Source organism: Mixophyes fleayi, chromosome 4, assembly GCF_038048845.1.
Source record: "Mixophyes fleayi isolate aMixFle1 chromosome 4, aMixFle1.hap1, whole genome shotgun sequence".
NCBI lineage: Eukaryota > Metazoa > Chordata > Amphibia > Anura > Limnodynastidae > Mixophyes > Mixophyes fleayi.
The window spans coordinates 212,009,718-212,037,090 of NC_134405.1; the positions used below are offsets into that span (position 1 = coordinate 212,009,718).

Sequence of the window (27,373 nt, forward strand, 5' to 3'; positions counted from 1 at the left end):
TATGAACAATGTAAACTCCATGTCACATTGATATCATTGCTTTCTGCTTATCAATGGGAACCCTAATATACCATATAATATTATGGGACGTATTTAATTGACCGCGAGTTGTCATTTTTTCCCGCAGCACTAAAAAAAAAAAATCACCCGCAGGTTTTTAACTGCTATAGCGACAGTTTTTAGTTAATGCAGCGTTAAAACTCGTGCAATTCAATTGAAAAAGAGGAAACGCTGCCCCCACGTCTTAATCATTGGTGTTTGCGAGTTTTTAGGGGAGTGAAGGGGACTGTTTAACGCGGTCATGTATAACACAAAAAAAGGACTGGCATACATTTTCATACATTAGATTGCATTACACAACCATTCTATTTGATAATATCTACATTACAACACTTTCTTTAGCATGTTTTTTTATTTCACTATTTTTTACCATAGAATCATCTTTACCATGTCAAACACATTAGTACAAACATATTTGTACCATAAACATACATAAATATATTTAATTACTGATTTTTATTTTATTTTTTATGGGGGTTTTTTTTCATTATTTTTTCACAAGAAAATCACCTTTTACATGTTATGCATTACTGATGAACATTTTTATAATTTTTTTTTCATTATTACATAATTTGAAATAGTTTCATTAGGTTTTTTAATTTTAGCAAGGGGTGCGAGATAAAATAGCATATTGGCCTGTTTAACGCGCCGCATTAAAAAACAATTGAATAGCTTTTAGCGTGGCGAGCTCTCAACCACCCTATACTTTCAATAGACCTTCTACTGGAGCGCGAGAGGACCGTTTCATGAAAAAAAGGGAGCGTTAAAAATGGAATTGAATCGCGGGTAAAGTTAACGCGCTCGAAAATGACAAAAAAAGCGTTAAAATGGATAAACGCGGTGTTAAAAAATATCTCCCGGTCAATTGAATTCCTCCCTATATATCCTGATATACAAGTATGGAAGAAGAAGTGACTTGGCATACACTAAACTATTTCAGTGGCATTCAGATCTTGAATTATTACAATAAATCCTACTTGTTAAAAGACATAATAGAACACATTAGCTATTTTACAAATGATAATGGTTTATACTGTTTAAGCAACAATTTTAATGTAACTGTAAAACAAGGTTGACAGCCTATGCCACCTTACAAACATGAATCTCTGGCGGCAGCTACACCTGCTCAGCTCACTCACTTGCAATCACATGGCTCTGATGCAGCACGGGTGACGTGGAGCACAAAGTGTCATGAAGCAAAAAAGCAGAGCTGGTACCTGAAATCAAGGACATGTTGGAGAAGGGAATGGACTAGAGATGAGCAAGACTTTCAAACCTAATCTGAGGAATATTCACCTTATTCCACATCTACGTGCAGAATTTTGCACATTTCTCCAGCAGAATTTGGCCTTCATTCTCCCCATATAATATTTCTTCCAACCCCAATTAAAAATTATTTTATTACATCTAGATTTCTCCTTTACTAAACCCCAACCACACCACAGAGCAAAATGAACGGACATTGTCTCCATCCCAGTTCTATTTTATAAACTATACATTCTGAAAAAAATGAGAAATTTAGAATAATACAGTCCAGAATGTCATAAGTGCACTGAATGGCAAAGCAAAAGTGTAACGCAAATATTGTATCGCCAGATAGGGCTTTACTGCACATGTGCTGCACGGTGGCTAAGTGGTTAGCACATCTGCCTCACAGCACTGGGGTCATGGGTTCAATTCCCGACCATGGCCTTATCTGTGTGGAGTTTGTATGTTCTCCCCATGTTTGCGTGGGTTTCTTCCCACACTCCAAAAACATACTAGTAGGTTAATTGGCTGCTATCAAATTGACCCTAGTCTCTGTCTGTCTGTGTTTGTATATTATAGAATTTAGACTGTAAGCTCCAATGGGGCAGGGACTGATGTGAATGAGTTCTCTGTACAGCGCTGTGGAATTAGTGGCGCTATATAAATAAATGATGATGATGATGTGCTGGAACTGAACAGGCTCTACTGAGAGCAGAGCGAGGGTCCGGGGGCCTGGAGCAGTCCACCCCCCCCCAATTTTGCTATGGTACCCAACGATGCACTGTTTCTCCCGTGGATCTACTTCCAGATTTATCTTTGCTCATCTCTAGCATGAATACATAAATTGCATACGGACAATGCAAAGTATAGAGTAGAATGCATGATGAAGAATCACAGGGGAAAAGCACACAAATTAGCATTAGACTGATTATCTAATCATAACAAATCATTTTCAAAGAAAATTAGCAATACATAAACATATGCACACATATATTTAAGATATAATATGTATTATATGTATGTATACTATATATAGTATATGTATATATTATATATGAAGCATAAAGGGAAAACCAGCAAGAACCATAATTAATTTAATTGCTACATAAATGTAATTGATGCAGTAATGTATAGATATAGAAATGTAAGTATTTTTCAGTAAATATATCCAAGGTTTTACAAGCATATAGTAGTTAGTGGTATATTAGTTCCAGTTGGAACCTGTATGGAGATGCTAACAAGTATGTCATTGTAGAATTTCAGTAGATCATTGATCAATCAAAATTAGCTCATGCACCAAATTCAATGCCAGTAGTGTTGTCTGGGATATTTGCAAACATCCAGAGTGTAATTACATTTAGTTTTCTAAACACATTCTCTATCACCTTTCCACACCAAACATTTTCAAATGATGAGATAACAAACCTCTAGAATTCTGCCAAAGACTGCAAAATTGCAGCTATCAGCAGATTCACATAAATATATTTGGCATGATTTATTTTGTCCCATTATTTGCTGAACAGCAAAACTTCAGCAAATAATGTAATTCTATAATTCCACATTATGTGCACAATTTAAACACAGAAAGCTGTTCATGTTCTATTGACATTATGTATGTGCTGTTTCAAAGAAGAGCCACAAGATGTCACTATTTCACAATGATTGGACCTCATTGAGCTACAAGACCTATTCATTATGGAAAATGCACAAGGGAGAAGTTATTAATGTTGCATTTAGATGACAATTGTGGATTAAAGTAACCAATCGGATATTTTACTTTATTGTCTGATTTGCATCAGACAGATGAAAACTAATTGATAGTTTATATGGTCCAGTGCTCATTTTGCACCTAAATGTAGCATTAGTTAATGACCCTACAGAGTGACTAATGTTTGAAATTCCACCCACATAATGGGACCGTCTAGAAATAAGTTACAGGTTTGACATCTAAATTAAATGGTGATGGTGGAGGGTATATTGCTACTGTGTTACACTGATAATGTTTCTGTGAGTAAAATTCTGTTAATAAACTTTGGGAATATTTTCTAATAAGAAGAGGCTGATTTAATTTGTGTATTAACACATAGAAAGCCACAATCTGATGTATTACCTTTGGAGAACATGCCACCCCAATTGTTGGTATACATATTAATAATGACATAAACATTTGGTAAAGAATCCAAAATTTAAATTTTTGCAATTACAACACAATCAATATAATTAGTTGAAACCCCCACTATATAACAATACTTTTCCTTTTGAATTAAAGTGGAAAGCTGTCAAAGCAAAGTTTGCAGAAAAGAGAAGAGAAACGACGTACGTTGCCAGCAGTAGATAGCACTTTGTTAGTAATATGGTCAACTTATGTTATCTCCATATTTATAGATGTGTGAAAAAGTTGTTATTGTTGAAAAATGTTAATGATTTATTTAAAAAGTCCACGGAGTAAATGTATGAACGTGCGGGTTCTTCAACACCCGCATGTTCAGCGTGTTCGGCGATTAAATTTCAAGCGGCGCTGCATTGTAAAGGGAAGTTTCCCTTTACAATGCTGCGCCGCTTGAAATTTAATCGCCGAACACGCTGAACACGCGGGTGTTGAAGAACCCGCACGTTCATACATTTACCCCCACATATGTTTGTGTCTCATTATTTACATGGTAAGAAGGACATGTTTCTTCTATGAGGACATACATGGTACTTTCTATTCACGAGACAGAGAGAGAGAGACCATTTATATATCTTATGCCCATTGGTTTCGTAGCAGGTTTATTCATCGCTAACATATCCCTGGCTGACCACTGAAGCTAGCCATCTACATCGCCAATAGATTTATACTGACCTTGCTTCAACCTTCTGATTCTGTACTTTGCTGCCTGTATTGCTTCTTACACCACCTATCTGACAATTATTATCCCTTATCCAGACACAGCATAATACCTGGGGATTAGTGTATCTACAGGCATTAAGGTGAATGGCCAAATGTACATTGACATGTATTGTTTGCTCTTCATTGGGAATTTTGTGACATTTGTCAATATTGATGGAACAGATTTCATCTCTGGTACAGTATCTTTACTTTTATGGTTTATTACATTTAGTTTTAAAATCCAAGCTATAAACTTTTTTGTTATGTTTAAAATACATTGCGCAACTAAATATAATTAGCTGTTTGTTTCCATTTACAAAGCTGGATCATACTGTTCAACATTTTCTCAATTAAGACAATGAAGCTTTTCTTATCTGTTTCTAAAAACAGACTTGTTGGCAGCTACTGTATAATATAAGACAGGCAGCCTGCATCGCTCTCCCTAAATCTAAATTAATCCAATTACCGTTGAACTGATTTCTTAAGGCATTCTATTGCCGTCATGCTGTAGACTAGATGGGCTATCTGGACAGACTGGTTGTCTTCTTGTTGGGTTATAAATCAAGCACAAGAGCTGGATATGTTGTCTCCTGGCCCATAAATATTGATTTCATTTTTAAGAATAAAAGAAGCATTTTATGAGTTTGGGCTGAACACCCAAGTTGTAACCAAATTAATACAAAGGTCAAATGACATACTTGCCTAGTTAGCTATTTATACAGAATGTCAACTAAAGAAAAAACAAAAGCAAGGTCCTATTTCATTTTAATTCAAATATTGCCACTGATAATTTTCTCAAGCATTTACTAGGCTTAGTGGGAATTATTTGTAGTGTATCACAGGGATTATTGTTATTTTTTTAAAATTTTCTTGTAGGTGGCCTAGAAAGTAAGGTGCCCATATTTACTGATGATACTAAACTATGTAGGGTTATATCCAAGGTAAATTGGTGGTAAATTGCTACAGAATAATTTATACAAAATGGCAAATTAAGCCATGAAGTGACAGATGTACTTTAATGAAGATACATGTAGAGTTATGACACTAGTCCATGGTCATAACTATGCTACTTATATATTACATGGAATACAATTAAGGATAACTGAGATGGAAAAGAACATAGACATTCTAGTTGACATAAAGATGAGTAGCAGCACAATGCCAGGCAGCAGCTGCAAAGACGAAGAAAATCCTGGGATGAATGAAAAGGGACAGACTTGGGGAAGAGTTTGGGCACCTCACTGTATGAAGGACATAGGAGAAACCATGAAGGTTCAGAGGAGTGGGAACCTCATTAATACAGGGAATGCAATCGTTGAACAATAAAAAGTGATTATAGGGTTATTTACTTGGAGGGGGGTAGAGAAAACTATTAATATGTGTTAATATGTGTAAATATATTCAAGATCTACAACAAAGATTTGTCTAAATAACGTTTCATACCCAGACATGCACAAGACATCAGTTAAAAATGGAAAGAAAGTGGTTTTACCATCAGCCTAGGGAAGGGTTCTTTACTTTAAAGCATTGAAAGCCTTTTGCATACCTTTCTTACAAGAACTGTGGCCTATAGTTATAACTGTTAGACAACATTACATTGGTGGTTTATTTGCCATATATGGGCTCATTAAGGATTTTTCCTCATGAGGCTAAATCGGCAACTGTCACACTGAGGTTTTATTTTGTCTTCCTCTGGATTAACAGTATGCAGGGAGCAATGGTCTGGGGTATAGTACACGTCATAGCTGTACATTTAAATGTACTAATTACATTGGATTTTACATAGTAAAATAGTTGATGAGGTTGAAAAAAGACACCAGTCCATCAAGTTCAACCTATTTTGGATCTCCTGCGATCCTGCACTTATATTTGAAATTAATCCAGAGTAAACAACCGCCCATCTGTTTCAATTTTGAAAATCCCCTCGGACTCAATATTGCAATCCAATTTTTTACCCTATATCCACTACTATCCTTTATTTTAAATTAACGGTCGTATCCCTGGATACACCTTTCCGCTAAAAATTTGTCTAACCCTTTCTTAAACATATCTATTGAATCTGCCATCACAACCTTCCCTGGCAATGAATTCCATATCTTGACTACCCTTACTGTAAAGAACCCCTTCCTTTGCTGGTTGTGAAATTTCCTCTCCTCTAACCTTAGGGGATGACCACGTGTCCTGTGTATGGTCCTTGGGGTAAAAAGTTCCCATGAAAGCTCTTTGTATTGACCCCTAATGTATTTGTACATAGTAATCATATCTCCCCTTAGACGCCTCTTTTCTAAAGTAAACATGCCTAAACTGGCTAACCTTTCCTCATAACTTAATGACTCCATACCCTTTATCAATTTTGTCGCCCTTCTCTGAACCCTTTCTAGTTCCAAATTATCTTTTTTATAGAGTGGTGCCCAGAACTGTACTGCATATTCAAGATGAGGTCTTACCAACGATTTATACAGTGGCAAAATTACACTGTCTTCCCTTGCATCTATGCCCCTTTTTATGCATGCCAATACTTTGTTTGCCCTTGCAGCTGCTGCTTGACATTGAGCACTATTGCTAAGTCTACTGTCTACGAGCACTCCCAAATCCTTTTCCATTATAGATTCTCCCAAATTAATTCCATTTAATTTATAGATTGCGTTCTTGTTTTTGATCCCTGAATGCATAACCTTACATTTATCTGTGTTAAACCTCATATTCCATTTAGCAGCCCAATCCTCCAGTTTATTTAAGTCCCTCTGTAGAGAAGCTACATCTTGCTCTGATTTTATTACCTTACAGAGTTTAGTGTCATCTGCAAAAATAGAAACTTTACTCTCTAAACCATCACCTAGGTCATTAATAAATATATTAAAAAGGAGTGGTCCCAGCACGGAACCTTGAGGTACTCCACTTAAGACCTTTGACCAATTAGAAAATGTTCCATTTATCACAACTCTCTGTTCTCTATTCTCTAACCAGTTTTCGATCCAAGTACAAATTTTGATTTCTAGACCCAGTTCCCTTATTTTGTAAACCAACCTCTTGTGTGGCACTGTATCAAAGGCCTTTGCAAAATCTAAGTAGACCACATCTGCTGTCCTGCCCTGTTCTAAGTTCCCACTAACTTCCTCGTAGAAACTAATTAGATTAGTTTGACATGACCTATCCCTCACAAATCCATGTTGATTCCCACTAATAATTTTATTGCGTACCAAGTAATCCTGAATACTGTCCCTTAAAATACCTTCCAGTAGTTTCCCCACTATTGATGTCAGGCTTACAGGTCTATAATTCTCTGGTTGTGATCTCGTCCCCTTTTTAAACAACGGCACCACATCTGCTATTCGCCAATCCCTTGGTACTGAGCCTGATGAGATTGAATCTCTGAAAATTAAGAATAGCGGTCTAGCTATTTCTGAGTTTAACTCCATAAGGACCCTTGGGTGTATGCCATCTGGACCTGGAGCTTTATTTATCTTAATATTCTTCAGTCACCTTTGGACTTCTTCCTCTGACAACCAAGTATTAATTAATGGCATGGTTTCATTTCCATTTTTATGTATTACTCCTGCCACTTGTTCCTCTCTGGTAAATACTGAAGAAAAGAACGTGTTTAATATCTCTGCTTTTTCCTTAGTATCATTTATCAATTCACCCATCTCACTTCTTAGGGGTCCTATATTATCTTGAGGACATATAAATGCTAAATAACATAAAAGGTGTTCTATTGAAATTAATGCAGTTATCCTGATGCTCTAAGCCACTCGCTTAGTCATAGAAGCAGGTACAATCATACAAAACTAAGTGCATGACATCACCATAGCAGAAAGAAGATTGTATGGTTAATGATGGGACTATAATAGTGAATATTTCAGATGGAATTTGTGGCCATGCATGTAGGCAATGTACAGTATGGGTTTGCCAAGGTCAAGTGCACGCAGCAGCATCTGTTTCAAGTTTTGGCCATTTCTAAGGTACCTGGTTTATCAGTCGTATCACTTGCACCAGCTACAGGTCAGGTGTAAGTGACGAGTGATAGTGATGACAGTCACTTCTGCATGCTAGAACATGTGTTTGCAATCAAGAGCAACTGATAAAATGCATTTTATGTACTGTACACACTAATAACTTCCTGATAAATGTATTTATTTTTTTTAAAAAAAAGTTTTCATTTTTTAAGGATTTTTCATTAATGACAATATTATTAACAGGTGTCAATAATTAAATACTTTTTCTGTGCTTTCTGCTGGGACTTTATAATCCACATATGTACTGTACGTATCCTGCACAGTGTTGTCTCTTTCTCAATACAGCAATTGACATATAAGCAGAGTATTCAACAAGAGACGTTTCTTCAGAGCTGCTTCTAGAAAAATACGTACAAACAAACCTATAAGGCTTTGTCTCTGACAATAAAATATCATATAAAAATCCCTGGAATGTTTGGAACTGGTTATATTAGTGCATATTTCCTCTTAGTAAGTAACAAAGCTCACAATTTCTACACTATGTAAGCGAGGAGTTAGAAGTCTCCAAGCTTACAAGTAGGTGTTCAGTTTCACATATAAATAAAAGCACAGCAAAATAATGTAGTAAGGACCTACTACTGTGTTAATGCATCAGGAACACTGCATGGCTTCTTATAATAAAGATAGTGCAGACCCAGAGGCAATTGAGAATCAATGGAATATGTGTTCTTGTTGCTTACAGACAATTGTCTGAGCCCACTAATGTCCCTGTTCTGCATTCCTAGAAGTCATATTTTATGTCACAGCAAAGACAAGTTATTTCCTTCCCACCAACTCCTGTCATGGTCGGTCCACACCAAAAAAAAGTATAATAAAAATTCTCGACTAATAAAAAAATTTTGTTCGTTTTTTTGTTTTGTTTTGTTTTTTTAAGTGAAATGACAGAAAAGATATAGCCAGCCTGACTGACAAAATGTTACTAATTAGCAACCAAGTCTGAGGAGACAAGAATTTCATGGGCAGCCATCAGACATCTATACAATGGATGAGCCACCAGTGCTGCCCCTAAGCCAATGTGATGTCTGAGGTGGCAGCTGCATCTGCAGCCTTCTCGTCTCTCACACAAACTACCAGAAACATTTGGAAACATTAGTATAATTGTTCTATTTACTTTAAATGACAAATATTTGAAATTTTCTAGCGGTATTATATCTATCAGTAAGGTAAATATCAATAATTTATGCAAAAACATGAAGAACATTGTATTTTGTTATGTAAACAAATCCCTTTATTGTGCCCAAGTGCAGAAAAACCTTATGTTGACCTAAGCAATGACCTCAGGTTGCCTCTTTACATGGCCCAACTCCTTCCGTGTGCCACACAGACGCCCAGAAGAGAATCTGTTACAGGTGACCTGCCAGCTACATTTATCTACATGCAGCTAGGTCAGTGTTGGCTAACCTGTGACACTCCAGGGGTTGTGAAACTACAAGTCCCAGCATACCCTTTCAGCAATAAGCTGCTATATATTGGCAAAGCATGCTGGGACTTGTAGTCTCTCAACACCAGGAGTGTCACAGGTTAGCCAACACTGAGCTAGGTTATTATGTGAATTAGATATGGTGTGTAATTAAATAATTAAAAGAATCAAATCATAAAACAAGCAAATGGCTATTGTAATCTATCTTATAAATGATAAAAAAAATAACTAACAAAAGAAGGTGTGAACAAATAAAAAAAAACCATAAGAAATAATATTAATGATAATAATAACACTTTATTTATTACCTAAAATTTAAAAAGTTTAAAATAAAATATTCCTTTTGTCCCTTGGCCAAATTATTATACCAGATCTTGTACAATGTACATATTACAGGCAAAGTGTAAAATAGATGCTTAGACTAAGTACATGAAAATTGACATTGTCTGTATCACCCCTGGGGACAGCTACCGTGCAGAGATAAATCGCTAGGGATACATAAAGCATAGGGGTAGTGCAGAGGAGGGCTGGCAAAATTTATCCCGGGTGGCAAGACTCGACTCAGCAGCCTTTTAGGAACATTTTACAGGAAAATAAAATGTAAGTGGACCAGTGACTCAGCCCAAGGTAGCCCACTATGTGACTGGCAAAGGGGGCAGATGCCACCCCTGCCCCCCAGTCCAGACTGCCCCTGGGATAGAGAGTCTAAGGATCTGGAAAGGCCTGTTCTCTGGAGAATTAGCCAGTTTGTATGCAATATCTGGGCCCTAATGGCATAAATGATTTATATTATGAACAGTGCATTTTTCCATTTTTGGCAATATTTCCATGTATAAAAACCTGAGAATAAAAATATATTTATTCCACTATTATAACAAAAGAAAAAAAAAACAATATAAAATTCCCACTGACAGGTTAATAGATACAAATATATTCCTGGTGAAACGGGCCATAATGAGGAAATTAATTTGGGCATAAAGAGGTTAAGTATTGAGCTTGCAGAACACTGATAGATGCCACAAATATCACAGAGAAACGAGAAACAATCCTGACAGTCTAAAAAGGATACAATACAAAAATACATTTAATAAATGCCATTTTATGTCATTCTAATCTAAATGTTGTAAGATGCCTTATATGTATATTCTTATATTAACTAAAACTGTCTTTCTTAGTTGCATTTAAAGAATGAGTAAATCTAAAGTACAGATTGATCTGAAATGAAAAGGCATCTTGTGATATTCATGAAGATATATGTAAATGTTCACATACAATGATGAAAGTTAAAAAAGATACAATTTAGGCGTGAGTCATTAAGGAAAGTAAGGTAAATCTTCTCTGGGACAAACCATGTTACAATGCAAGGGGTGCAAATTAGTTTATTATTTTGCACATAAGTTAAATACTGGATGCTTTTTCATGTAGCACACAAATATTTGATAGCTTTATTTTTACATTGAAATTTAAAGTTGACCTAGGGCATGTCCTAACCAACTGTAACTCTGTCCCCACATTTTAAATTTACCTCCCCACAATGCAACATGGTTTTGCCCAGGTGCAAAGTTACTGCTTTGTTATGCGTTGCTCTCCTTAATGACTGAGGCACCTTATGTTTATTTGTCTCAATGTCCTTTGCATGCCCATGGCCTTACTGACCAAAAGATTAAGGCGCACAGAGAAAAAGTCTCTCCTGTGATGAAAAAATTGTCTTAAATATTTTCACTTGTGATACATCCCAAAAACTGTACTGTCTAGCCTTATTTATGCCCTAAAATAATCATGAGTGCATGTGGACATTTAGGGCTATATTTACTAAGCAGCGGTGACAAACCGCTTATTCTCATTGCTTGCAGTCATTTTTTAAAATGGTATGTAAATTGCTGAGAATCTGCGGTTCGTCTAAACCGACGCTTAGTAAATACACCCCTTAAACTATTTTGATTACATGTGGTTGATGCAAAATTCAAGTATTTTTGTTTAGTGGAAATGGTTATGTGCCCCTCCATACAGCAAGGAACACCAATAAAAATATATTCTTACCATACGTTTATCTCATTTCAACAAAGTATGCCAGTGAAACCTCATTGCTGCCCTACTCCGCAAACCTATGAGTCCAGCGCACCTTTTCCGCATATAGCAAGGACTAGCCTGGCTCAACTTAACTCCTCCCATTGTCATCATGCGTTTCGGCAGAAATCTAGGCACATTTGTGCAAATTGAGCCACACATCAAGGATTTTGCTCTGCACCTTGTTTTTTGGGAAGTTTTTTTACACTTTACAAACTTCAGTTATTTACGATGGTTATAAACGGTTAGTTGTTATAATCATGCAACTGAGATCCCATGCTTTTCATATGCTGCAGAATATTTCACACTGGTTAAAGATGCAATAGTTATTGAAGCAGAGAATGTAAGGAGTGAATAACTAGTGTATGTCTATAATAAATGCATCTCAGACATAGGTACCTAACGCCTAACACCCAGAAAAGCACAAAGAGGTATATGTTTGGTATTTAGTATTTGGCTAAGAACTAACTAAGAACTAACTAAGAATAATCTAATTATTTGGAGATTGGAAAGTCTCTTTAAAAGTAATGAAGTGAAGGAAACTTTACCCGCATCCTTTTTCTTGTCTCGAGACAGTTCATGCACAGTTGCCCCAATGTCTTTCCTCAGACATCTCACGATCTCATCCAGAGCAGGGGTGCTCTTGTTATCCAAATTGATGAAGAACTGATACTCATCTTTGTTGAGACGGGAAGGTCTTGACTCTATGTGGGTGAGGCTAACGTCTCTTTCCTAAAACATGAAAAATGGGACAATATCAACTAAAAAAACAAAGTAAAAGACAGCCTGATTATGGCCTGCAGACCTATGTCTTGTTCTACAGATTTAAATAATAACATTACCGCATTACCGTCTGTGAATAGTAACACCAAATTATTACAATCAATGTTATGGTTGTAGTGAGATATATCCATTTACTGCATCTGTACGGTACATCCCAAGTTATAGCATTAGCTCCTTTCTCAATCTGTCTCTAACTAAAGAATATTTTTTTTCCTTAATAAATAGTTATTATATTATGTTACAATTTTCACCTTTAATTTTGAATGATTTATTTCAAATACACTGGACCATGTTGTAATGACTATAAATATGTGTCTTCATGTTAGCTACATTTATTCAAATATTTATAGTCTATATTACCTACTGTAATGCATCCAAGTGACCAACAAAATGATGCATAGTGGATGGTGACTAAAAAGGTGTACAATGGACAGGGAGTTTTTTAAGAATATTCTAATTGCCAGAGTTCTAGATATATCATTTTAGCACATGCAAGAAACAGGGTCAGAACAGTATTGTCTACAAACAAGTTATAGCCTGTGTTAAATTTTCACAAATGAGAGTATAATAGGTTATGTTCGATAAAAAAAATGTAAATTAAAAATAAAATAACCTGACAGACTGCAAGCCACTCTCTTAATTTGTTTTATACCGTATACTGTTAAATAACCTGAATTTGCTCACAGATTTAGGCTTTGCATGTTTAATTTTAAGCTTTAATTTTTTTTTTTTTTTAATTAATTTTTTGCATGTTTAATTTTAAGCTTTAATTTTATTGATTCTTTGCTAAATATTCCAAGTAGTCTCTCCAGGCTGCCTCTATGAAACAGAACACCTGACTTGTGCAGTTAGTTACTTGACTGCTGCTGTTAAAGTGAATGGAATCCCTAGGCTGCATTGCAATATTTATTGCTCCTAGCCAGGAGTCTTGGCAACAGCAGGATGAATACAGCCAAAGGGTACTTTGCTGATAATCAGAAAATGGTGATTGTGTACTTAGTTCACATACACATACTCCACATACATAATAAAGGAGAAGGCTGTGTATCCTCATGACCATAACACCGTAACCGACTAACCGTACAGTTGACACTGAACAGCAGGGGGCTGGCTGAGTCTAATGACAGATGTAGGAAACCTCCAGCAGCATATCTGCGCTAATTGCAATTGTACTGAGGATTCACCAGCAACTGAGGTTCCCTGACTGAAAAGGGTATCCCAGGTTTGATTGTCAACATTGTTTCACTGATCAATTTTCTAAACAACATTATTAAATGGCGATATTACAAATACATAAACATACAGGGGCCGATTTATCCAGGAACCCAATTTGCATTTTTTTTTTAAAATCCCACGTAACTTCCACACATGTATGCAGAGCTGTGTTAACGCATTGGTACGCTGGGGAGATGCCCAGGGGCCCCACGAGCATAGGGGCCCTATAGGCTTGCCAACGTTTTAGTATATTATTACTTTTCTTGTTTTTCAACTTCAGGGCTCATGTTAAATTGTCCAAACTTTGTGTGGACTAATCTCTGCTGTACAGCATGCCTTTTAATGTTTAAACACTGATTTTGTTGGAGGTACCAATATATATAAGCTTTAATTTTATCGATAATTTACATTTTTATTCCTATGTTTGGTTATGTAGGTAGGGCCCCAGTGCACTTCTTTGCCCAGGGGCCTATAATGCTGTTAAGACAGCCCTGCATGTAGGCCTGTATTTATGAACAAGCAGATCTCAAGAAATGTTTCCACATGAATACAGGTATAAGTATGCTCTATCCATATGGTACCTGCTGTAGGCAGACAGATACACAGCAGGATATGCACAATAATCAATAAAAAGTCCCATCAGAACACATGGGAAAAAACAAATATTAAATACATTAACGTCTCTTAATACTATACTCATTAATAAAAAGACATTTAAAAACAGTTGTTCATAATTGCAAACACATGTTCTGGCGTCCGTCATCACTATCAGTCGACACGCCCGCCCTGTAGCTGGTACAAGTGATACAGCTAAAAATAATGTACCGGAGAGATGCCCAGAGATTGAATCGCATGAATGTGCATGCGCTCGAGCTTGGCAAACACTTACAGTAGTTTGACTACGTGCATACTGCCCTTCCCTCCTCTATTCTGCCCTTCAAATTGTAGCCTCTAGGAAGTGTCATTTGCGTTTGAACTTGAATTGCACGTAAATGTGTTTACTTGAGTAAAGTCCGTTTCTGAGCACGTGCAGAGCAATTTTATGCAAAATACGGCACACAATGAGACTTGCATTCCTTGATGAATCAGTCCCACAATCTATAAAACAGGTCTCATAATAAGAACAGCCAGTAGATGGCAACATATAAACATACTGAATGGGTTTGCTAACAAGCAGCTCATAATTAGCTCACATTTTACCTTGGGACCCTCTCTTCTGCCAAGGAGGCTCCAGTCCTCCAAGGCCCTCGGTCAATTGATAAAAATGTTTAAAAGCAATATGTCCAGTCTGTGAGAGAGTGAGGCCCATGTACAATGACATAGGGGAGTATCTAGACTTTTCTTTTATGCGGGGAGGGAAGGGGGGTTAGCAGAGTCCCTCTCTGCTTAATGTCTATTTATATAATGCATAGATCCCAGATCTATGGGGGGGGGGAACCCAATTAAACCCAATTAAATGACTTACCTTTCTGCGGCCCATCGCTGTCTCTTGGTGAGCTGTACAGGCCAAGTGACAGCATCCTGCACTATAATTAGTGGGTAGTTCCAGTCATTCACCAAACAATAAGTAAACCTCCCACTACTCGGACTGGAAGTGTCATATCCAGTAGCACCAATCATTGTGCTAGTGCATATGACACTATCATACCCAGAAGGTGAAGCCGCACACTGCATGGCTGAGTCTCGTAGCTGATAAACTGGATATGACTGGAACCAACTGTGTTTAAAACACAATTGGAGCTGTCAGATAGGAACCACTATCTGCCTCCCGGCTGCCGTGTACATCGATGTGATGTGCAGACCATAAACAGCCAGCCCAAACACATTAAAATTTAATTGGCCTGGGGTAGATTGCCACGCTCCACCACAGCCAATCCTGTCCCTGATAGAGGGGGGTGGTTGTTCCATCTGGATCTGCCCCTGCCATGACACAAGTCATGAACGAAACGGGCTCTTACACTGTACAAAAACTTTACCTTAACTGTTTACCGCCCCCCCATACTATATATTTCTAATGAGCAAGATATTCATATTCTCCATTTCCTACCTCACTGTATGTAGCTTAATTTTATTTCATAATGAAGTTATTATTTATTAGAAGATGACCAGACATATATCCACGTTGTAGTGAAGAGAAAACAACTTACTAAGTAGACTGGCTTACTCATATATGGAATAGCTGTATATGTTTGGTATGTGTCATGGCTACCAACTATTATTATAAGCTTGCACTAGTGGTAGAGGTCTTTACCTATCCCGTAGAGCTTGATATGCTCACAGGTACTCAGATGGCCCCAGGTCTTAAACTCAGCGTAGTGCAAGCTTATGAGTAGCGCTGCAGCGCGACACAGGAGGTGATGACAGAAGGAGCAATCAGCGAGGTCAAGTTCAGGCAAAGATCAGGTCCGGCAGCAAACAAGGGTATCCGAGTCACAAGCAAAGATCAGGGCCACGAGCAAATAATCAGAAGTCCAGGAAAACAAGTCAAAGGTTATAAACAGAAAACATATCCAGGAATAAGCACAACAGGACAGGAGCAGATCAGCAGCCAGGAACTGAACGCTATAACAGGGAGTTTAAGCCCTCCCTGCCTTAAATACATAGATGGACCATTAAGAAGCCTGGAAACCCAGCTGGTTCATCAGCCTCAGGAGGCTGCTAATTAATTGTTTATCTGCAAAGTGACCAAGGATGCAAAGTGACTAATGGTGCTGCTGTGCATAGCACTCTCTGGGAAAATATGTAAAATGTTGTTATGCTAACTTGGACATTACTCCACTATAATAAAAGTTTAAATCAAACCCTACTGCGCACGTGCCCGGAGCCCCCTATTGCCGGAACGTGGCAGACCGAGGCAAATGTCTTGACCATTGCCTTAGCAACAGCCGGGACGAAACCGGTAGTGACGTCCTGGTTGTCATAGCGACAGCCGGTACGCAGCCAAGGAAACTCAGCGAGTCGCGACGGCCAGGGGCACCACCGTGGCTCATAACAGTATGGTGCTATTTTGAAGTCTAAGGAATTGTAACATGCAGTATTAATGTTTAATTTACCCCCTCTTATATGAGGACCCACTTCCCCCTCAAAAGAGCAGAGCAGAGATCTCTTCTGAGTGGTGCAAGTGCTTGCGCTAGACCATTGTGTGCTCTGCTCTTTTGAAAGCAGAAGAACCATGGCCCCAATTTTGCCCAAATTTGGGTTCCATCTCAGTCATTAAATTTCTTGTCACTGATTGTCCTGCAATACAAACCTTGAGATAAACTGCAGACAATGTGAAGATACAATGAGGACAATTTGGAAGAAAACAATTTGTATACATACACATACCTTCCAGCATCTAATTTAAATCCTAATAATATATATCCAAATAGCTTCCTGAAGATAATAGTATAATTGGGAGCTGGAATGAAGAAGGATCAAACCACTGTGAAAAGAAAGGTAGGATATGTTTATCTTACCAAAATAGTAGTGTTTACAGAACACAGACTCCCAATGGAAGTGATGGTATAAACAATTGCTTAAAAATGGAAACCTAAATTTAAATTACAATGCTAAATGGACAGGAAAAAAGGCAGTATTTATTTACTTAAAATGTCTCTTTGTACAAAAGTTGAGAAATGTTTGTCAAAAGTTAAGAGGCAGGAGAAAAGTACATGACGTTTTGGTGTATTTCATTTTCCAAATAAGTAAACAGGGGAGGATAGACAACCATCAAGCTCATAGGTCAGTGAGGGAATCTGTGTTGTTCTGACAGTCTCTAAATCAGCATGCTTGTTAAACCTGGGAGCCTCCCCTAATGAATTACTGAAGCCATGGACTGTGTTCAATACCATCTGTTACTGTGTTAGCTAAATATGCATGTATCCTATCCATTTATTTAGCACAACATCTAAGACTTACACATTATAAATAATGTTGCAACATGTAACAAAAACACTAATCACTACCAGCAAAGCTTAGATTTCACACAGGCAATGAGTACATTTGTTTGAAAGGCAGATCAATCAGTGACGATATAACTTAAACATATGAACTCCATTTACACAGCAGGTGTGGTACAATTCTGACATGTCAGAAACAACTTTGTGAAATAGTAAATGTATATTCCATAGTTGCCTACTCTCCCGGAATGTCCGGGAGACTCCCGAATTTTTGGGAGTCCTCCCGGACTGCCAGGAAAGCAGAACAACCTCCCACATGCAGCATCCTTAGTTAGTTAACAGGGTGGAGGTGGGGCTTAGTGACATGATTTTTGCGTCATCGTGGCCCTGCCCCTATTGGAATAAGGTAAAATTGATTGCCTACTTAGGGGACGGTGCCAAGTGCCGCAATTCGACGAGCCCTCACACGCCCACCTGCCCCCGGGATCTCCCGGAGCTCACCAACCGAAAGTTGGTAAGTATTATTTTGATACATATGTTAATCCTTTCTTACTGTCCAAAGGTCACTCGCTACGTCTCAGGTCGCCATGTTGTCTTAAGAGCATCCAGACAGAGCAACACTGAGCTAACAATGGAACCTCAACTAATTATCACGACTAAATTCAGCAAAATTATGACCTTTAAATAATGCATGTCAAAATAACCTTTAAAATCAATTATTTGTCTACCAGTTAAAATGAATCATTGGAACATATATCTACATATTAAAACCAATTATAGTCTCTGCATATATATTGGTGCTGGTCATTTGCAAACCGTCAGCATAGTGCAAGGGCCATTGTAACCTTACAAGCTGCAGACAGTGCAGCTATATTTATGGAACTGAGCATGGATTTGTAAGGCAGAATGGGGAGTGAGCAAATTGTGCATTGGTTGTTTTGTTGGATGAGATGTTTAAATCATCAAGACTGCTCATATCTGAAGGTATTCCTGTTTTTTCATGGTAGAGCAATGCTTTTTAGCTGTGTACATTGACCTGAAACTTATGCCACAGAGGTGATAGACATCAGTACTTTCCAATAAAATATATGCAAATAGTCCAATGTATGTAAAACAAGGAGAATACATGTCAATTAAAATAAAGTCACCCTTGCTATCCCCTTACACAGAATTATATGAGATATAAATGATGGTCAAACCAGCAGTATATTAGCAGAGAAACGGAACACTTTAAGTTAATGAGGGTACAAGCCATATGTTATAGTAGCCCAGGCTTTATAGCAGTAATGAGCAACAGGCGGCCCTCCGAGCCTTCACCTGCAGCCCCCAGCAACTTCCTGCTTCATGGTCAGCTTGTAACACTTCTGGTAAATGCCTGCTGATACGTTATGATTAAGACTAAATGTACTGTTTTAACTTATTACTGAGATTAAGGGTAATGGGCAGCCCTTTCGAAGGCTACAGCCCCTGAATGGGTTTCACTGCTCTATAGTGACATTTTCACTTGTGATGTATGATTTTGAAATCTGTAAATCCAGAATTAAAGTGCACATCTGTTATGCATCTGCACCAGTGTTTAGCAGTGGAGTGCACAGTGGTCAGCATTGTTGCCTCACAGTGCTGGGGTCATGAGATTCCTACCAGGGCCCTATCCGTGTAGAGTTTTTATGTTCTCCCCATATTTGCATGAATTTCCCCTTCACAGTCCAAAAACATACTGGAAGGTTAATTGGTGCTGACAAAATGGACTCTATTCTATGTCTATGTGTGTTTGACAGGGACTTTAGATTGTAAGCTCCAATGGGACAGGGACTGATGTGAAACATATTCTCTGTAAAGTGCTGTGTAATATGATCGCCTCTTCATAAATACCTTTCCACTTTAAATTTGGGTGAATTGGTTCATATATTATGTTGTGTATTTACAATTTACTTTATGCTAAATGCTCATACTTAACTTCCATCCTGCTATAACGAACCACCACAAAATTATCTAGTCACTGATGACAATGGAGGATTCCTTAAATTGGATAAACTAGATGTGTTCTGCACTAGTCCTTCAAATCATCTTTATTAAAGCTCATTGCAACCTTTGTCATTGATGAACAAGGCACACTACAAATTCTCTACATCAGTTTTCGGAAATGCTGATGCAGTGATTTATACAGTGGGGTAGAAGTTACCCAATCACGTTTTAATACTTTGTAAACTGATAATCTAATGGTTAAGTCAGGGAGAGAGGGTTAATGTCTAAAACATGGCCTTTAAGAACTGAGCTGATCCCTAAATTCTAGGTAATGTTTACTAGACATGAAGTAGGTGACATGGGAGAAAGGGATAAAAGATGTACCATCATATTGACACTGTGTCCACTGTATGTATAAATTTGCCTGGCCATTACAAATGGCCTTTCGTATACTATGAACTATGTTAGGGATGTGCACCGGCGACTTTTGAGGTCTCGTGTTTTGTGTTTTGGATCTGGATTTTCTCGATGTTTTGGGTTCGGATTTGTTTCGCAAAACACCTGCCGAAAGGTTTTGGTTCAGATTTAAGGTTTTGGATTCGGATTTTTTTTGAAAAAAGCATAAAAAGTTAAAAAAATCAAGTTTTTGGGCTTATTTTCACTCCTACGCTATTATTGACCTCAATAACACTCAATAACAAGCATTTCCACTAATTTACCGTGTATTCTGAACACCTCACAATATAGTTATTAGTCCAAAACGTTGCAACGAGGTATCTTTCTGGACTGCGTAGTGGAGTGGTCCCCACAATATAATAAGAAAACCATCAACTGGTCTTAATCGCACCAAAACATGTACCTGGACTGCGTAGAGGAGTGGGTCACCACAATATGAATTAAAAACCCTGAACTTGTATGATTCGCACCAATAATGTACCTGGACTGCATAGAGGAGTGGGTCACCACAATATATATAATAAGAAAACCATCAACTGGTATGAATCGCACCGAATAATGTACCTGGACTGCGTAGAGGAGTGGGTCACCACAATATAAATTAAAAACCCTGAACTTGTATGATTCGCACCAATAATGTACCTGGACTGCATAGAGGAGTGGGTCACCACAATATATATAATAAGAAAACCATCAACTGGTATGAATCGCACCGAATAATGTACCTGGACTGCGTAGAGGAGTGGGTCACCACAATATAAATTAAAAACCCTGAACTTGTATGATTCGCACCAATAATGTACCTGGACTGCGTAGAGGAGTGGGTCACCACAATATAAATTAAAAACCCTGAACTTGTATGATTCGCACCAATAATGTACCTGGACTGCGTAGAGGAGTGGGTCACCACAATATATATAATAAGAAAACCATCAACTGGTATGAATCGCACCGAATAATGTACCTGGACTGCGTAGAGGAGTGGGTCACCACAATATAAATTAAAAACCCTGAACTTGTTTGATTCGCACTAATAATGTACCTGGACTGCGTAGAGGAGTGGGTCACCACAATATAAATTAAAAACCCTGAACTTGTATGATTCGCACCAATAATGTACCTGGACTGCGTAGAGGAGTGGGTCACCACAATATATATAATAAGAAAACCATCAACTGGTATGAATCGCACCGAATAATGTACCTGGACTGCGTAGAGGAGTGGGTCACCACAATATAAATTAAAAACCCTGAACTTGTATGATTCGCACCAATAATGTACCTGGACTGCGTAGAGGAGTGGGTCACCACAATATAAATTAAAAACCCTGAACTTGTATGATTCGCACCAATAATGTACCTGGACTGCGTAGAGGAGTGGGTCACCACAATATATATAATAAGAAAACCATCAACTGGTATGAATCGCACCGAATAATGTACCTGGACTGCGCAGAGGAGTGGGTCACCACAATATTATTAAAAAACCCTACACGGGTCTGAATTCCACCCAAAAAGTTTATGGACTGCGTAGTGTAGTGTTCCCCACAATATTATTTAAAAATTTTGCAGCAACAGTCAACGTTGTTTAATATCTGATACACCTCTATCTGGACTGCATAGTGGAGTGGCCCCGGTACCCAATTTGGTACCGGGGCCACAATACCTCCTCCAACCATGGTACAGACCATTCGTCATTGAGATCCCATCAAGTATGTTAAAAGACAGACAGGGTCGAAGTGTTATTGGTTGACTTTGTAAACCAAAAAACTGTTCCTTTTGCACATAGTCGTGCAATGAAGACTGACTTTTTCATTTAAAGGCACCATCTTTCAGGTGTAGTGTTTGTAAGTCATATTATACTTTTGGTAAAATTTGTTTATTTTGTTCCTCTTTATGGTAACTACTAATATAATTAAAGTATTAAATAGAAGCTGCAGTTCCTCTTTATGGGAATTAGTAATAGAATTAAAGTATTAAATAGAATTAAAGTATTAAATAGAGTGGTATAGAGTGGTAGTGTGGTATAGAGTGGTCCCCACAATATAATAATAAAACCCTCAACTGGTCTGAATTCCACCAAACAAGTATCTGGACTGCGTAGTGGGGTGGCCCCGGTACCCAATTTGATGTCGGGACGACAATAAAATAAATACACCCTCAACTGGTCTGAATTCCACCAAACAAGTATCTGGACTGCGTAGTGGGGTGGCCCCGGTACCCAATTTGATATCGGGACGACAATAAAATAAATACACCCTCAACTGGTCTGAATTCCACCAAACAAGTATCTGGACTGCGTAGTGGGGTGGCCCCGGTACCCAATTTGATACCGGGGCCTCAATACCTCCTCCAAGTTCCAAGTGTAGTGTTTATATTAAAACATCTTAACACTACACTAATTCTAGCACGTCAAAACCTCTTGTTTTAAACAATGACAGGGCATTTAACTTTTGATTTAATTTATTGAATTTGTTGGCATTTTCTTTTACTTTTTGAACATGGCAAACGACTGTTGAATGGTCACATAATGCCAAAAAAATAGTTGCAAGATGGAATTGTCCTTGGGCCCTCCCACCCACCCTTATGTTGTTGAAATAGGACATGCACACTTTAACAAACCAACCATTTCAGCGACAGGGCCTACCAAACAACTGTGGCTGAAATGATTGGTTTGTTTGGGCCCCCACACCAATAAAACAATTCATCTCTCCCTGTACAAACTAAACAGGCTCTACTGAGGAAAGATGTCGTCCTCATCCTCAACCTCTGATTCCTCTCCCCCTACAGTGTGTACTTCCTCCTCCTCACACATTATCAATTCGTCCCCGCTGGACTCCACAACCACAGGTCCCTCTGTACTGTCTGTAGGGCAGTGCTGTACTTCATTGAGGAATTGATTATTCATTTTTATAAACATCATTTTTTCAACGTTGTGAGGAAGCAACCTCCTTCGCCGCTCACTGACCAGGTTCCCCGCTGCACTAAAAACTCTTTCCGAGTACACACTGGAGGGGGGACAACTCAGTTAAAAAATAGAGCCAGTTTGTACAGGGGCTTTCAAACTACCTTTTGGAGTTTTACCACGTCACTACCTCTAGTTAATTTAGATTGCAAGGCTTGTAAATATAAATACTTTGAAGATAAAAAAAGCAGGCTGCACAGACTGTGGAGCTAGAAAGTGAAATTAAATGGACCACGTTACTTTGGTGGCTATCTATGCCCCCCTGCCCTACACTTGTAGTTGAATATAAATAAAGCAGCCTGCATAGACTGTAGAACTAGAAATTCAAATATACAAAGAAATGGACAAGGGCAGTTTGGTATCTGTCTGCATCAGATCCCCTCTCCACTAGGAGTAAAACAGAAAACGTTTCAGCCGTTATATAATCTAGAATATAAATAGAAATTGAGAAGGGCAATTTGGTATCTGTCTGCATCATAATCATCAACATCCTCCTCAGCGCCAGCTACATCAATATTCTCCTCCCGGTGTACAACATTCACACCTTCATTAGCCAAATCTGTAACTGGACTGTGGGTGATCCTTCCAGCATATGCAGAGGGCGTGCTGCAAATGCTGGATGGAGTCACCTCTTCCCGTACAGTGATGGGAAGGTCAGGGTTCACAACCAACAACACCCTTGGACTCGCCTTGGGGATTTGTGATGTCATCTATTTAGAAGGCAGAGTTCTTTGCTGTTTTGTTGTTGTTGCTGACAGCATAACTCTCTTAAATTTTTTGTAGCGGGAGGGAGGAGGAGGGCTTAGATCCTTGGGTGAAGCTGGACCACTAGTCATGAACACGGGCCAGGGCATAAGCCGTTCCTTGCCACTACGTGTCATAAATGGCATATTGCCAACTTTACGTTTCTCCTCAGATGATTTTAAGTTTCTCTTTTTGCTATTTTTTGAGAACTTGGGCTTTTTGGATTTTACATGCCCTGTACTAGGAGATTGGGCATCGGGCTTGCCAGACGACGTTGATGGCATTTCATCGTCTATGTCATGACTAGTGGCAGCAGCTACAGCATTAGGAGGAAGTGGGTCTTGATCTTTCCCTACTTTATCGTCCAAATTTTGCTTTTCCATTATATGTAGCACAAGAGAGCATACCCCTAAGCCACACACACTCGGCAAAGCCTTTAAAAATTATATGCGGCACAGGAGAGTATCACTGGACTTATACTGCTGAATCAGTGAACTTTGTAATAGCAGTACCACTGGACTTATACTGCTGAATCAGTGAACTTTGTAATAGCAGTACCACTGGCAGGGCTGCCAAGAAGAATTCAGGGCCCGGGTACAACAAATTCATGGGGCCCCCCTCATATTCAAGTAAGCCCCAAAATTATTTTGCGCCGCCTCACGGCGGCGCAAAACAATTTAGGTGTATGGTGATACATTCAGGGGCGTGGCTAGCCAAACGGCGGTGCAAAAATTTTGGGAGGTGTGGTCATGCATTTGGGGCGTGGCAAACGTGCCATTGGGGCGTGGCTAACATAAAAACCACTAGGCTCTCAATTCGCCGGAGCGTCACATATGTTCAAGCACTCCTGACTTTCAGGACATCTACCACCACAGTGTAGTATACAAACAATGCAGTGTGTACACAAACAGTTCAGTCTTGGCCTACACCTTACATTGGGCACAACATTCACCAAAAATTGGTATTGTCCCTACTAGAATCACAACATTTCACACACTGTGCTGCTCTCTCCTACCTGTTCTTCTCACTTTCTCCACCTGTGGCTGCTGGTTTCTTTAGTTGTGGCTTGTCCGGATCCAGGAATGTTGAAGGACCTATTTTGAAAAAAAAATGGCTACATTTAGAAAATTACAGCCAGCCCCGGCCTTAAATCAATAGCACTCACGATTAATAATTAGGCCTTCCTCCAGCCCCAACATTAAAATAATAGTATTCACATTTAATAAATAAACCTATTTCACTTCCTGCAAACAGCCCCAGCAATACCTATTTCCCGCAACCATCACTGCCATTAAATAATTCATAGTCACATTTAATAAATAGACCTCATTCTCCCTAAACTCATCCCAAGATTCAATAGCCCCCAAACCACCCCATCTTAAATTAATAGTCCCTACTATTAAATTGCCTCACCATCACCCTACAAACAAAATAGCGCCCATTAATTAGCTGCCACCTACCTCACACACACTACATTGCAACAAGCCCCCTGTGCCATCACACACATTACTGTGCCCCTTCATCACAACTACACTGTACCCCCTTATGCTCACACTGCGACCTCCATGCTGCTTTTCCCCCTTCTTTTTTACTTTGTGCCTCTCTCCCACTTTTTTTATTCCTCTGTTCCTCTCTCCCACTTTTTTTCCTCCTCTGTTCCTCTCTCCCACTTTTTTTTCCTCCTCTGTTCCTCTCTCCCACTTTTTTTTCCTCCTCTGTTCCTCTCTCCCACTTTTTTTCCCTCCTCTGTTCCTCTCTCCCCAATTTTTTTTTATTCCTCTGTGGCTCTCTCCTTTTTTTCCTCCTCTGTTCCTCTCTCCCACTTTTTTTCCCCCCTCTGTTCCTCTCTCCCCAATTTTTTTTTATTCCCCTGTGGCTCTCTCCTTTTTTTCCTCCTCTGTTCCTCTCTCCCACTTTTTTTTTATTACTCTGTGGCTCTCTCCTTTTTTTCCTCCTCTGTTTCTCTGTCCCCTTTCTTTATAGTACTGTCCCTCCCTGTTTTCCTCCCCTAGCCTCTCCGTTTCTTTACTTACCTTTTGTCAACTTCTTTCTTTTCTTTTCTGCTCTTCTGTCTCCTCTTCTGTCTTCTTTCTTCTTGCTGGCTGCGGCGCCCGGGTAAACTGTACCCGCTCCCCCCCCCTCTCGGCGGCCCTGACCACTGGACTTATACACTGCTGAATCAGTGAACTTTGTAATAGCAGTGCCACTGGACTTATACTGCTGAATCAGTGAACTTTGTAATAGCAGTACCACTGGACTTACACACTGCTGAATCAGTGAACTTTGTAATAGCAGTACCACTGGACTTATACACTGCTGAATCAGTGAACTTTGTAATAGCAGTACCACTGGACTTATACACTGCTGAATCAGTGAACTTTGTAATAGCAGTACCACTGGACTTTTACTGCTGAATGTGCGAACTTGGTAATATTGCAGTACCAATGGGCATATATACTGCTGGATTGGTTTTGCAAATTTGGTTATAATTTATTTATTTATTTATTTTTTTATAACTTTTTTTTTTTTAAAAAAAACTTGGGAATAATGGGGAAATAACTATGCCCTTAGAATCACAGAGCACAGGACACAGCACCACTGGACTGAACAGGACACAGCACAGGACCCAGCAGCACTACTGAACTCAGCAGGACAGAGCACAGGACACAGCACCACTGGACTGATACTGCAGAATGTGTGAACTTTGTAATATTACAGAACCACTGGACTTTAACTGCTAAATGTGTTAACTTGGTAATATTGCAGTACCAATGGGCTTATACTGCAGGATTGGTTGTGCAAGTTTTGTTGTAATTAAAAAAAAATGTAATTAGTTTTTTGTATTTTTTTTAAATAACTTTTTTTTATTTTTTTAAACACTTGGGAATATTGGGGAAATAACTATGCCCTTAGAAGCACAGAGCACAGGACACAGCACCACTGGACTGAACAGGACACAGCACAGGACCCAGCAGCACCACTGACCTCAGAAGGACAGAGCACAGGACACAGCACCACTGGACTGAGCACAGCACAGCACAGCACAGCACAGAACTTAACTGAACAGCACAGAACTTAACTGAACAGCATGAGATATAGCAGGACAGAGGACCACCTAACACACCCTCCCTTTACCCTGATCAATGCCCGAGTGAAGATGGCGGCGACTAGCGGGGAATTTATAGGATCAGAGTATCGCGAGATCCGACAACGGGATTATGAGTTAGAGCCTCAGTTTCAGATTTGAATTTGTCGCCAATACCCGGATCTGTCTCGGATCCGACTCGGATCGGCAACGTTCGGGTGGGCTCGGATTTCATAAATCCGAGTGCGCTCATCTCTAAACTATGTATGCAATACAGTCTTATCTGAGATCGCTGAGCTAAAGATTGCTTATAAAATACAAGCAGTGGAACGAGGGCCGGATTAAGGGAAGGGAGGCCCCCGGCTAAGGGTCCTGTGAGGGCCCCCCCACCCATGAGCCCCCCTCCCCCCGTGAACTTACCTCCTTCCTTTGTTCCACTCCCTGTAGAAATTACGCAGCGCACAGTAATCTCCTTACTGAGGAGATCTCATGAGAGTGAGTCATAGTCTCACTCTCACAACATCTCCTCAGTAAGGAGATTACTGCGCCCCCTGTAAGTCCTACAGTGACAGCAGGCAGCTAACAGCATAGCATTTGCTG

General features: G+C 39.0%; 1 protein-coding gene across 1 annotated transcript in view; it reads right to left on the bottom strand.

The window, feature by feature from the left end:
- The window catches only part of PAH (phenylalanine hydroxylase), a 66,834-nt gene that overhangs the window by 30,329 nt on the left and 9,132 nt on the right, over nt 1–27,373 (bottom strand). Inside the window, exon 3 of the mRNA XM_075209290.1 lies at nt 12,229–12,412. Within this exon, the coding sequence (XP_075065391.1) occupies nt 12,229–12,412 (184 nt within the window). The remainder of the gene's footprint in view (nt 1–12,228; nt 12,413–27,373) is intronic.